At 34.1% G+C, this 13,492-nt stretch overlaps 3 protein-coding genes across 4 annotated transcripts; 1 reads left to right on the top strand and 2 right to left on the bottom strand.

Annotated features, from left to right (window-relative positions):
* Nucleotides 1-2,865: 2,865 nt before the first annotated feature.
* LOC135124104 (retinol dehydrogenase 11-like) lies at nucleotides 2,866-4,174 on the bottom strand. The gene is made up of 4 exons (XM_064048977.1): nucleotides 3,989-4,174; nucleotides 3,528-3,857; nucleotides 3,199-3,473; nucleotides 2,866-3,143 (listed from the first exon to the last, which is right to left on the bottom strand). Exons 1-4 carry the CDS (start codon nucleotides 4,056-4,058, stop codon nucleotides 2,961-2,963), a joined length of 858 nt encoding a protein of 285 aa, XP_063905047.1. The 5' UTR covers nucleotides 4,059-4,174; the 3' UTR covers nucleotides 2,866-2,960.
* A 51-nt stretch (nucleotides 4,175-4,225) lies between these two features.
* Nucleotides 4,226-11,172, bottom strand: LOC135124079 (histone acetyltransferase Tip60). 2 transcript variants are annotated; one of them, XM_064048947.1, is made up of 7 exons: nucleotides 11,081-11,172; nucleotides 10,964-11,021; nucleotides 10,843-10,917; nucleotides 10,492-10,654; nucleotides 9,766-10,445; nucleotides 9,555-9,717; nucleotides 4,226-4,467 (listed from the first exon to the last, which is right to left on the bottom strand). In XM_064048947.1, the coding sequence occupies exons 1-7, from the start codon at nucleotides 11,129-11,131 to the stop codon at nucleotides 4,251-4,253; spliced, it is 1,407 nt and encodes a 468-aa protein (XP_063905017.1). In that variant the 5' UTR covers nucleotides 11,132-11,172; the 3' UTR covers nucleotides 4,226-4,250. The 2 variants fall into 2 exon arrangements, with proteins under 2 accessions (XP_063905017.1, XP_063905024.1); XM_064048954.1 differs by having other exon boundaries at nucleotides 10,843-10,911.
* A 527-nt stretch (nucleotides 11,173-11,699) lies between these two features.
* On the top strand, nucleotides 11,700-12,900 carry LOC135124094 (leucine-rich repeat-containing protein 58). The gene is made up of 3 exons (XM_064048965.1): nucleotides 11,700-12,187; nucleotides 12,247-12,463; nucleotides 12,516-12,900. The coding sequence occupies exons 1-3, from the start codon at nucleotides 11,700-11,702 to the stop codon at nucleotides 12,870-12,872; spliced, it is 1,062 nt and encodes a 353-aa protein (XP_063905035.1). The 3' UTR covers nucleotides 12,873-12,900.
* The last annotated feature ends 592 nt before the right edge of the window (nucleotides 12,901-13,492 follow it).

The raw sequence follows: 13,492 nt of genomic DNA, 5'->3' as shown, positions 1-13,492 counted from the left end.
GTTTCATAACATTTCGTTTTTTTAAATTTTTCGACTTTCCGATTTTCCCATTTTTCGATTTCACAATTTTTTAATTCTTCTTCCATTTTTCAATTTTTCGATATTTCAGTTTTGGGATTTTCAGTATTTTATTTCTTCACTTTTTCGATTTTTTGATATTTTAATTAAGCAGTTTTTAAAATTTTAAATTTTTCGATTTTTTAGTTCTTGGATGTTTCTATTTTCAATTTTTAAGTTTTCAGGTTTTTGATGTTTCGATTTTAATTTTTTTTAGTTTTAAATCTTTCAATTTTTTTGGTTTTCGATTTCTCCGTGTTTCGACTTCTCGATCTTTTGAAGTTTCGGTTTCTTAACATTTCGTTCTTTTAAATTTTTCAACTTTCTGAATTTTGGATTTCTTGATTTTTTAAGTTTTCGATTTCTCAGTTTTTCAACATTTCAGTTTTGGGATTTTCATTTTTTCACTTTTCGATTTTAAAATTTTAAACGTCTCGATTTCTAAGTTTCTCGACTTCTTGATCTTTTCATGTTTCAGTTTTTGAATTTTTCGATGTTTCGATTTCTCTGTTTAACGATTTTGCCATTTTCGATGTTTTGTTCGCATTTTTCAATTTTTCGATTTCCCAAGTTTTCATTTGAGTTTTGGAATTTTTCAATTTCTCGGTTCGTGTGATATTTCTATTTATCAATTTTTCGAATTTTTAAATTTTAGATTTTTCAGTTTTTTCCATACTTCGATTTCTCGATAATTCGACGACTCGGTTTTAGATTTTTCGATATTTTAATTTTTCATTCTGTCGATTTATTGTGTCGGTTTCTTGACATCTCGTTTTTTTAAATTTTTCGATTTTCCGATTTTTAACTTTTTTGAATTTTCAAGTTTTCGAATTCTCAATTTTTCAACATTTCAATTTTGGGAATAGTTCAATACTTAAAATTTTCTCGATTTTCCCATTTTTCGATTTTTCAGTTTTTGAATATTTCAATTTTCCAATTTTTTGATTTTTCAGGTTTTTGATCTTTGGATTTCTCGATCTATCGATTTTACAATTTTTGATGTTTCAATTTCTCTTTAACGATTTTCCTATTTTTCGCTGTTTCCATATTTTAATTTTTCGATTTCCCAAGTTTTCATCATTTGAATTTTGGAGTTTTTCAATTTCTCGGGTTGTCGACTTTTCAATTTTTCGATTTCTGCACGTTTCGATTTCTCGATTTTCCAAATCTGTCGATTTTTTGACATTTCGTTCTTTTAAATTTTTCAAATTTCCGATTTTCAGATTTTTTGATTTTTTAAGTTTCCGATTTCTCAATGTTTCAACATTTCAATTTTTCGATTCTTCAGTTTTTCAATTTTTGATTTCTCATTTTTTCTGTTTCTCGATCGTTGATGTTTTAGCTTTTGAATTTTTAAATATTAAGTTTCTCGGTTTTTCCATTTTTCAATTTTTTGATGTTTCGATTTCTCAATTTTCAATTTTTGCGATTCTTCAAATTTCCGATATTTTAATATTTATTTTTTTAATTTTGGATTTTTCGATTTTTCACTTATTCGATTTATTTTTCAATTTCTAGAATTTTTAAATTCCTGACTGATCAATTTTTCAATTATTTAAATTTTACGTTTTTTGATTTTTCAATTTTTAAATTATTCGAATTACTAATTTCTCGATTTCTTGACTTCTTAAATGTTTCCATTTTTCAATTTTTCGATTTCTCAGGTCTTTGTTTTTTTGAATTTTCGATTTTGGTTTCCCGACTTTTCAGTTTTTCAATTTTGGCATTTTTTAGTTTTTTTAATCTTCAATTTTTCAATATTTCAGCGTTAGTATTTTTCCATCTATCGGTTCTTCAGTTTTTCAATTTTTCGATTTCTCAATTTACCGATTTTTCGATTTTTTAAAATAAAATTTTTGAATTTTTTGCTTCTAAAATTTTTTGATTTTTAAATTTTTTTCATGCTTCGATTTCTCGATCTCTCGATAATTCGACGTTTTGGTTTTAGATTTTTCATTTACTGTTTTCGATGTGTCAATGTGTCGATTTACTGATGTTTCGGTTTCTTTACATTTCGTTTTTTTAAAATTTTCGATTTTCCGATTTTTAGCTTTCTTTATTTTTCAAGTTTTCGATTACTCAATTTTTCAACATTTCAATTTTGGGAATATTTCAATTTTTCGATTCTTCAAATTTTCTCGATTTTCCCATTTTTCGACTTCGATTTCTCAATTTTTCAATTCTTCTGCCATTTTTCAATTTCTCGATATGCAAGTTTTGGGATTGTTCAATATTTTAATTTATCATTTTTTTTTATTTTTCAGGTTTTTGATCTTTGGATTTCTCAATCTATCGATTTTTCGATTTCTCAGTTGTTCGACTTCGCGATCTTTTGATGTTTCAGTTTTTGACTTTTTCGATTTCTCTAAAAATTTTTCACTGTTTTCATATTTCAATTTTTCGATTTCCCAAGTTTTCATCATTTGAGTTTTGGAGTTTTTCAATTTCTGGGTTTGTCGACTTTTCAGTTTTCCAACATTTCAATTTTTCGATTCTTCAAATTTTCGGTTTCTTGATTTGAACATTTTTCGATATTTCAGTTTTGGGATTTTCATTTTGTCACTTTTCGATCTTTTCAATTTTTAAATTTTAAATGTCTCGATTTCTCGATCTATCGATTTTACAATTTGTTTTTAGAACAAATTTACAACTTTTCGATCTTTTGATGTTTCAGTTCTTGAATTTTTCGATTTAAGTTTTGGATTTTAAAACTTTTCGATTTCTTGCTTTTCAATTTTTCGATATTTTAATTTTTCAATTTTTTAAATTCTAGATTTAGATGCAATAGTGTAGGTACACATAATGGCAAATTATTTAATTTAGTTTATTAATTTTTTAGGTTAAATAAAATCCCGCTTTTCTCGTTTTAACACAAAACTAGAAGTACAAAAAACAAGTTAGAACTATTTCTGTCGTAGTCCAACCATTTCTTCGCTGATTTCCCACAATTTCTTCCTCTTCTCTTCATCCCTAGCTCCACAGTACGGTTTAACTCTTTTGCAATCTTCAAAATGCTCTCCATTGTGCTCCTCAATTCCGTCCTCCAATGCCAAATATATGCTAGTCTGGGCACCTTCTTCAGCCGTCTGAAATTTCAAAGAATGAAACTTTTCTTAACTATCCATCTTGTACCCTTCACACCTTGAACATCTTCGACGCTACCCAGCTCCCGAGAGTCGAAGACCTCAAAAACTCCGTGTTGACGGCCCCCGGGTGCAACGAATACGTGGTAACCTCGGTCCCTTCCAGCCTCCTCGCAAGCTCTTGCGTGAAATAAATCTGACAAAGTTTCGTCCTGCAATACAACATCCATCCGGCGTACTTATTCAATTCTTCTAGGTTTAGGTTGCGGATGAACAACGCAGCGGTGGAAGAAACATTGATGATTCTACTAGGCGCGGACTTCTTTAGAAGATCTTCAACAAAAAATTAGAACTGTCTTTGATCGTTTGAACAACACAGAAACGTACCCAAAAGGAGGACAGTTAGAAGAAACGGCGAGAAATAATTACAGGCCATTTCCAACTGGAGGCCATCTTCTGTGGTTTGGTCTGGGAGATAGGCGGCTCCGGCGTTATTGACCAGCAAGTCCAGGCGGTCTTCGTTCTCGTTGATGTCTTTGGCGAAGGCTCTCACGGATGAGAGAGTGTCTAAATTGATTGATTTGACGACGACGTTTTCGTTTCCGGTTGCTTGCACGATTTTTTCTCTGGCCGCGTGCGCTTTTTCCTGGTTGCGGCAAGCCATGATCACGCGGCAGCCGCGTTTTGCGAATTCTAAGGCCGTTTCATAACCTATCCCTACACAAATACAATATGTAACTTCTATTTTAAACACATAAATACCACTAAATTGACACAGTCCACTTAGGTGGTAATCTAATCATTTTTTTTTAATTGGTTATTCAAAAAATGCACATGTAGGTACTCACCTGTGTTGGCGCCGGTGACAATGGCAGTCTTGCCAAGCAAACATTTCTTGCTTTTACAGAAGTTCACCATTTTATTGTCTGTGTTTTGGTAATCAACGAGTCGCTATCTGATTAAAACTTGTATAATTTTGCAACTCACTGCGATGAGTACTTGTAGATAAGTAAAATGAAGCAAAAAAACGGCAAATTGGTGTTAGGGGCGAGCAATCGGTGTTTAATGTGTATAAATAAGACTCATTTTTTATTTAAAAAATTTTTATTTTTACCACTTCGCCCTTTTGCCCCAGTCTTTAGGCGTCCAGTGCAGACATTTGGGATCTATCCTAACCAGTCGAGATTCCATCGCTTTCTTATGACTTTGCATAATTTCTTGATTTAACGTGATTATATACTGTCCTTTATAATAATTGATCAAATTTAAATTCTGCAACGTTGAAATGACGTCTTCTTTTTTAATACTCGTTAATTCACAGATTTCGCTAAAAGAACAAGCCAATATTACAACACTTTTTTTGCAAAAGAGCAGGGTCGGATTGAAGATGTGGGGTTCCATCGGGAAAGCTAGTAAAAAAATCGTGGAACGTTATTTTAAATATGAAATATAGACATTTTCAATGTTTCAGTATTTGCTTAACTTCGACTGTTTATGTTTATACTTCGACCGAATCGACTTTTATTTAACACGTTCAGATTACAAGAATCAGCGGTTAAAAGAAAATGAAATTTGGTTGGTTTTGTGTCCTCTTTTTCACAGCAATCAGTTTTTGCAATTTCAAAGTTAAATTGTAAGATACAATGTTGATTTTTTTCCCACAAATCTGGATGCTAAGGGTAAAAAGTCAACACAGATTTATAAATAACAAATGCAGGACTATGTTATTTAATCAAAATTTAAAGAACATTTTTGTTCCGTAGAATTCTAAGATGACGTAATAATTTTTTGGGAAGGCCTTAAACGAACAAATTTTCATTAACGATTTATCATATTTCCTGTAACTTTAAAACGTTTGGAATATTTCAGTACATTCGCTTTTACCATTTTGAAGTTAAATTATAAAATACAAATTTGAATTTTTTCCCAAAAATTTCGATGTCTAGGGGAAAAACTCAGTACGAATTCTAAATTATACATACAATACATAGTTACATGGAGTATCCAATTCTATAAAATTGAAGGAACATTAGTTCTGCAAAATTATAAAATGACGTCATTTTTTAGGAGGCCATAAACGAAAACATTTTTATTAACGATTTTGGCAAATGACAAACCCTCTAAGAAAAGAGAGGGTGGGTGGGCGGGGCTACCGCCTGCTAAGGTAAGACTGATTTTGGCATGAGTAGAGAGCGGATTTCTGTCGGGCTAGACAAGGCCAAACTCGGTACGGCTCGTACGGGATGGGAATTCATTGCAGTTACCGGCTGCACTTCGTTTATTTGAGATTAGAATAACGCTGCTTCGTTGCACTCTGCTGTTAATTCCAGTTCTCATTTAGTTAGCCGTTTGATTAATAAATCGTTAATTGTATTTATGGAATCAAGTGACAATTAAATTCAGTGATTACCCATGACCCGCTACTGAGTCCCGGCGATGCAGCGCGTCCCCACTAAAATCGTGACGTAGCCCGACAGAAATCCGCTGTCTACAAATGAGACACTCTCAAAAAAAAAGGGCGGGTGGGCGGAGCTGGAAGATGTTAAGACTGATTTTGGCAAATGGCATATTCTCTAAAAAAATAGTGGGCGGGCGGGTGGGGGTAGTAGCTGCTAAGATAAGACTGATTTTAGCAAATGACGTATCCTGTAAGAAATTTAATTAAATTATTATAAGAATAGAGGCTCTAAAGCACTTTCAAATTCTTTCCAAACAGGAATATCTAGAACCTCAAGATTGTTTAAAAAAAAAAAAAATAATAATAATAATAATAAAAAAAAAAAACAACAACTGTCTACCAAAACTGACTCGGAGACAAATCAGGTCAGTCTTCTCTTGAAATATTTAAAAAATCCCAAAACTAAGATAACAAAAAACTGAAAAATCTAAAAATCGAAGAATAAAAAAAAAAAGAAAAATTAAATAATCTAAAACTTGAAAATCGGAAAATTGGAAAGTCGATAAACGGAGACATTGAGGATTTTCAAATGAAGTGAAATTGGAAAATCGAAAAATAGGAAAATCGATAGACAGTGAAATAGAAACATCGAAAAATTCACGAACTGAAGGGGTATCTTATTTGGCAAAATCAGTCTTATCTTAGCAGGTACTAGCCCCACCCGCCCGCCCTCTGTTTTTTTTAGACATGTCATTTGCCAAAATCAATCTTATCTTAGCAAAATACTAGCCCCGCCCACCCACCCTCTCTTTTCTTAGGGGTATGTCATTTGCCAAAATCAGTTTTATCTTAGCAGGTAGTAGCCCCGCCCCCCACCCTATCTTTTCAAAGATTAATTTGTGCAAATGACATACTCTCTAAGAAAAGAGAGGGTGGGTGGGCGGGGCTAGTACTTACTAAGGTAAGATTGATTTTGGCAAATAATTTTTCTGAGAAACTAGGGGGAGGGTGGGTGTGGCTATTACTTGCTCAGATAAGACTTATTTTGGCAAATGACATATCCTCTAAGAAAACAGGGGGCGGATTGGCGGGGCTAGTATTTTGCTAAGTATATTAATCTTGTAAAAACTTGTTAAATTTAAAAGGTGTTAAATTGCAAATTTCCATAGTAACGAGTTAAATTCCTAAATTTGATTGGGTGTTTATTTTTTATGTTTCATTCTACTTTAGGAGCAAGGGAAGTTCTGTTGACACAATTCTTGAATTTTTCGATGTTTCTATTTCACTGTTTATTAATTTTCATATTTTTCGATTTTCAAATTTTATATTATTTAACTTTTCCATTTTTTGAGGTTTCGATTTCTCGCTTTTCAATTTTTCGATTTAATTTTTCAATTTTTGATTCTTCGATTTCTCGATATTTCTATTAATCAATTTTTCGAAATTTTTGATTTTATATTTATCAGTTTTTTGATATCTTAGTTTTGGGATTTTTAAATATTTCAATTTTTAATTATTCGGTTTCTCGGTTTTTGGATTTAATGACATTTTGTTTTTAAAATGTTTCCACTTTTCGATTTTTTGACTTTTCATTCCTCATTTTTATAGTTTCGATTTCTCAATTTTTCGATATTTCAGTTTTAGGATTTTTCAAGTATTTTATTCTTTAATTTTAAGATTTTCAATTTTTCGATATTTTAGTGTTGGGAGTAATAAATTTTTCTATTCTTCAGATTTTCAATTTTTGAGGTTTCAAATTTTCGATTTCGCAATTTCTGGATCTTTGATGTTTTAGCTTTTGAATTTTTCGATATTTCGGTTTCTCGATTTTCAATTTTTGCGATTCCTCAATTTTTCGATATTCGAATTTTGAGATTTTTCATTATTTCAATTTTTCAATTTTTGGATTTTTAAATTTTAGATTTTTTATTTTTTGACATTTTAATTTTTCGATATTAGCATATTTCGATTACTCGATTTTTCAATTTATAGATTTTTTTGATGTTTCGGTTTCTTGACATTTCGTTTTTTTAAATTTTTAGAGTTTCCGATTTTCAGATTTCTCGATTTTCCCATTTTTCGATTTTTCAGTATTTCAGTTTTGAGATTTTCAGTACATATTTTATTTCTTCACTTTTTCGATTTTTTGATATTTTGATTTTTCAGGTTTTTAATGGTTCGAATTCTCGAACTATCGATTTTAAAATTTTTAATTTTTTTTAGTTGTCAATTGTTTCGATTTTTAAATTTTTGACTTCGATTTTCCAATTTTTTTTATTCTTCTTCCATTTTTCAATATTTCAGTTTTGGGATTTTCAGTATTTTGTTTTTTCACTTTTTCGATTTTTTGATATTTTCAAATTTAAAATTTTCCAGTTCTTGGATGTTTCTATTAATTTTAAAAATTTTTCAGGTTTCTGATGTTTCGATTTCTCGACCTACCGAGAAAATTTTCCATTTATTTTAGGTTTAAATTTTTCGATTTCTCCGCTTTTCGACTTTTTACTCTTTTGATGTTTGGATGTTTCTATTTCCTTGTATAACGATTTTCCTAATTTCGATGTTTCCATTTCTCAACTTTTCGATTTTCCAAGTTTTCATCATTTGAATTTTGGAATTTTTCAATTTCTTGGTTGGTCCACTTTTCAATTTTCCGGTTAAATTTTAGATTTTTGATACTTTAATTTAGCAATTTTTAAAATTTAAAATTCTTCGATTTTGTGTTAACTGATAAGATAATACTGACTTTGGCAAATGAGATAACCTTTCCTTTCCTTGAATTTTTCGATTTTCCAATTTTCCGATGTTCAAATTTTAGATTATTTAATTTTTCAATTTTTGATATCTTAGTTCTGGGATTTTTAAATATTTCAATTTTTAATTTTTCTATCTTTTGATGTTTCAGTATTTGAATTTTTTGATGTTTCGATTTCTCGGTTTGTGGATTTCATGACATTTCGTTTTTTTAAATTTTTGGACTTCTCAATTTCCCCGTTTTTATACTTTCGATTTCTCAATTTTTCGATATTTCAATTTTAGGTTTTTTATTCTTCAATTTTTAGATTTTCAATTGTTCGGTATTTTAGTGTTGGGAGTTATAAATTTTTCTATTCTTCAGATTTTCGATTTTAAAATTTTTCGATTTTTGAGGTTTGAAATTTTCGATTTCTCAATTTCTCGATCTTTGATGGTTTAGCTTTTGAATTTTTCGATTTTTTTAATGTTTCGATTTCTCGATTTTCAATTTTTGCGATTCCTCAATTTTTCGATATTTTAATGCATATTTCAATTTTTCGACGTCTCGATTATAGATTTTTCGATATTTGAGTTTTGAGATTTTTCATTATTTCAATTCTTCAATTTTTTGATTTCTTGACATTTCGTTTTTTTCAAATTTTCGACTTTTCCATTTCTCAATTTTTTGATATTTTAATTTAGCAATTTTTAAAATTAAAAATTTTTCAGTTCTTGGATGTTCTTATTTTTTATTTTTTTAATTTTTCAGGTTTTTGATGGTTCGATCTCTCGATTTTAAAATTTTTCATTTTTTTTTAGTTTAAAATTGTTAAATTTTTTAGTGTTTCGACTTCTCACTCTTTTGATGTTTCAGTTTTTTAATTGTTCGATGTTTCTATTTCTCAACTTTACAATTTCCCAAGTTTTCATCATTTGAGTTTTGGATTTTCCAATTTGTTGGTTTGTCGACTTTTCAATTTTCCGCTCAAATTTTAGATTTTTGATACTTTAATTTAGCAATTTTTTAAATTTAAAATTTTTCGATTTTGTGGATTGAGTGGGGTAAGTACTTGCTAAAATAAGATCGATTTGGGTAAATAACATACATCATAAGAAAAGAGAGGGTGGGTGGACGGGCCAAGTACCTGCTAAGATAAGACAGATTTTGGCAAACTCGTAATTCACATATAAAATTTAAATTTAACAACTGTGAAGTAGACTGTTTCCCGGCGGCACAATCCGACACCACAAAATCCAATTTTAGCCACCTTTATACATACTTAATTGTAATTTGGGGCTTCTCATTGTCACCCACAGGCTTCATAGAAATCAGAATCTCTAAAATCGTCTGTGCCCAGTAACTCCTGTACGACAGCAGCCCCAAATCCGACAGGGGTTTCTCCGGAGACCCCGTTTTTCCCTCGAACTTCGACAATTCATAACCTACAAAAACCACTAAAACAACTGTAACACCCCATAGTCAAAACTTACTAAACTCGATCAACAATTTCCCGTACCCTTTCCTCTGATACGGCGGCATCGTTAAAATACAAGCCACATTATAATCCTCCGTCGACTCCTTCTCCTTCGAAAAATACCCCACAATGTGAAACCCCCGACTATCAAAAATCGTCATAACATAAAACAAAAACGGATCCGTGTCGTAATAGAGCGTCTTATGATCCAGAAACAACTTCGCCAGCAAACACAAATTCTGCGCATACACTTTATTCTTCCTACCGTCGATCTCAAAAAACGAAACTGTGTCTTTTCGGTAGATTTCGTTGCCCGGAGGATGCCGCAGGTTGCATTTGGCTAAATGTCGCTCCAAACATTTCCGGCTTTTCCGATACTTCAAACAAAATTCGCAGATATATATACAACTTAAATTAACCATTTCCTGTGGATAGGGGGCGAAGTACCACGGTTTAATTCTATGTTTGCCTAACTCTATGAGATCAATGTTCTTCATTCGGGTGACAATGTCGTCGTGGTGGGAGACCATGCTCCCGGACTGTCTCGGACCTGGGGGCAGCTGCGCAGGCCCGTCTTGAGAATCCTCGCTCTCTAGGGAAGGCCCTTTGCGTTTTCGGTTCATGCGTTTCTGGAGAGCCGCCGCTAGAACGGCGCTGCCGTTCACTAGCTCGGAGCCAGCAACTGGACTTGAGGGTCTGTAAAAAATCATTGTAAACGTGACTAGGATAGAGGGTGGAGTACCTTGAGACGGAACCCACAGGGCCGCCCCCACCCCCGCCTCCCCCAATGTGGACTTTTTTGGGAGTCGACACCCCCGTGTTGCTACCACCATCGCGTCTGGGAAAATGAACCTTACGGGTGTCCAGAGATTCTTCAGTCACCCACTCGTCTAACCGTTTATTAACTACAAGCAACGATTTTTATTTAGTGTCTAGTGAAATTGGATTTGAAAACAAAATGTCAATTGAGCGCCACCTACCGGGACACCCGTGTTTTATTTTCGAAATTTTGTTTGTTTACAACATTGCAAATTTACAATTTCGACACAGTGCTTTTGTTTTGTAATAACATATTTGTTGTGTTTGAACTTACAGTCAACATAATGGACGTAGTAACATTTCGAACCCTGTACTTCCTTAATACTGATAATCTCGGCCAGCGCTGAAACTGTGACAGTAGTAATGGAGGTGTGGTTGTGTTTTAAGTGACTTACGCCAGTCCGAAGTCCCCGTCATGTGAACCGGGAGTCTGCATCCTTCCACCAAGGATGACTAAAAAAGTGAGGTTATGTCGACGAAGTGTACACACGCACAAATTCGTTAATACTCACCACGGAATCGCAAATTGTGCTATCGTCTATTTCTTCCATTTCCACTTTCATCGATTCTGCCTATTTTTGTACTTTTATCACGGAAAAATATTTACCCTCCACACTACTGCACTGTTTGCGTCACTTCTGTCAAACGTCAAAAAAGTGTTGCAATATCCATACCTGTCACTATCCATGAGGTTATCTCGTGATCTCATTAATTTATTTCTGTCGCTACTGCGTTTTATCTTCAATTTCAGCTTAAACCTAATCACTTGGGTGAAATACTCGCGTGTTTATTAATTTTGCGTTTGTCGAACCAGTGCCGTACCGTCACAGACGTAACCGGGGTACGACAACTATGGTGAAAAATCAACTGACACACTTCGCGTGACGTCACATTTAAACGACCAAAGTGCGAGATATTTCCACGGCTTGTGCGCGTTGCGCAACTCTAATTTAAACTTCCGTGCGCTAATCCACTCGACGCCCCTTTTGTCACCACACAAAGCAAATACTTGATAAAATCTGACCTTTAACTCGTTTTTAATCAAAAGTTAACAGTTCACAAGAAGTTATCACGTCTCAAGGCGAAATTATGCCCCCATTAGACTCAGTGCAGCGCTAACCGTCACCAGACATGGAGAATTACACCTCCGACAGCAGCGACAGCGACGGCAACGGCAACAAAATCCTAGATTTTGCGTATCTCCTCCTGGATACCGCAAAAGTCGAAGAACACCTAGACGAAGCGAGCAAAGACATCGGGAAAGTCGAAGACGTCGAAAGTATAATTCTCCACCACAACCAACTGACCACTCTCCCGAGGAATTTCGCCAAGTTCGCCAACGTACAAGTGCTGGATATCAGCAACAATGGGTTGAAAGTGCTCCCGGACGTCTTCGGAAATTGGAATTTGACTACGCTTATCGCTAAAAATAACTGCTTGACGAACGAATCGCTGCCTAAATGTTTTTCGGTTTGCGCGAGTTTGCGGGAGCTGAACTTGAGCGGGAACAGATTCGAGTTTTTTCCGGAACAGTTGTTTGATTTTGCGAGCTTGAGGTATCTTTATTTGGGGGGGAACAAGATCAGGAGCGTGCCTAAGCAAATATGGAAGTTGAGTTGGTGAGTACATAGTTGCTTAAACCGACTTAACTTAAGTAATGTGTGTGTTTGATGTTTAGCCTGCAGATTTTGTCAATGGGGGGCAACCAGCTGCAGGAGGTGCCGTCGACTCTGGGGCAACTCAAACAACTGCACGCCCTCGTGCTTTGTGACAACATAATCGAAAGCTTACCGTCCAACATCGCCAACTTGAACAACCTGAAGTCGCTTCTTTTACACAAGAATAAATTGCGGACGTTGCCGCCGGAAATCGTGGCGCTCAAGAACTTGTCAGAAGTATGTTAGGAGTTTGTTTTTGTTTATTTTTTTTTTAATTTTGTTGTTGTAGTTGAGTTTGCGCGAAAATCCGCTGGTCGTGCGATTCGTTAGTAATATAAGACACCACACTCCGAGTTTGAAGGAGCTGTCGGCGCGGGTGATTAAGCTTCACCAGATTGCGGTGCACCCTGGGGATATCCCCGGGACCCTCATGGGGTACCTAGAGTGCGCTCATCGTTGCGTCAATTCCAACTGCAAGGGTGTGTTTTTCAACAATCGTGTCGAGCACGTCAAGTTCGTGGATTTCTGCGGGAAGTACAGGATTCCGCTGTTGCAGTATCTGTGTTCTGCCAAGTGCGTGACGGAGGAGGACGAAGATCTGCGACCGCCTCGGCCATACATGATGAAAAAAGTATTGTTGGGTTGAATCATAAACAATAAACTTTTAATACTTTCTTTATATTTTAAATATTCATGGTATATATTGCATATTCCAGTGTCAAGTTTACATACAATAAGCAAGAGATATATACAGCATAAAACATTGAGCTGAAAAAAATTTCAAATATAATCCGCCTAAATACTCTAAATAAAATTACAATAGTATTAGGGACTTACTAATTAGCAGTATCGAGGACCAACCAAACATAACCTGGTTACACGTTTCGCGACTGTTTTTTTTTTTTAATAGGCTCGTTAACAGTTGTAAAAGCTTATTTACAAATTTACACTAAATTGCCGAAATATAGAAACGTTTCCGTAGTATTCACCTGCACATTGAGCGGGCCTCGAGGAGTATATTTGGTTGTCCAGAACGAAGATTTACGCTTATAAAACCGAAGCAACCTGTCGATTTTGTCGCGTCTATGAAAGCTGTGCAGGAAGTTGATAATTTTCGTCTACGTACAATTTTCCAAGGCAATAAGAAGGAAACCCTTACGGAGGGTTTCGGTTATTGCCTTCAAAATTTCGGTATTTACAATTGCTTCAGTTCGCTAGTTGATGCTACACATGACAACATGAAGGAAAAATGCGCGGTTGCACTTT

Source organism: Zophobas morio, unplaced genomic scaffold (assembly GCF_036711695.1).
Source record: "Zophobas morio isolate AGI-343-1 ecotype UQ-CSIRO unplaced genomic scaffold, CSIRO_AGI_Zmor_V1 ptg000002l, whole genome shotgun sequence".
NCBI lineage: Eukaryota > Metazoa > Arthropoda > Insecta > Coleoptera > Tenebrionidae > Zophobas > Zophobas morio.
This window is presented reverse-complemented; position numbering and strand designations above follow the sequence as displayed.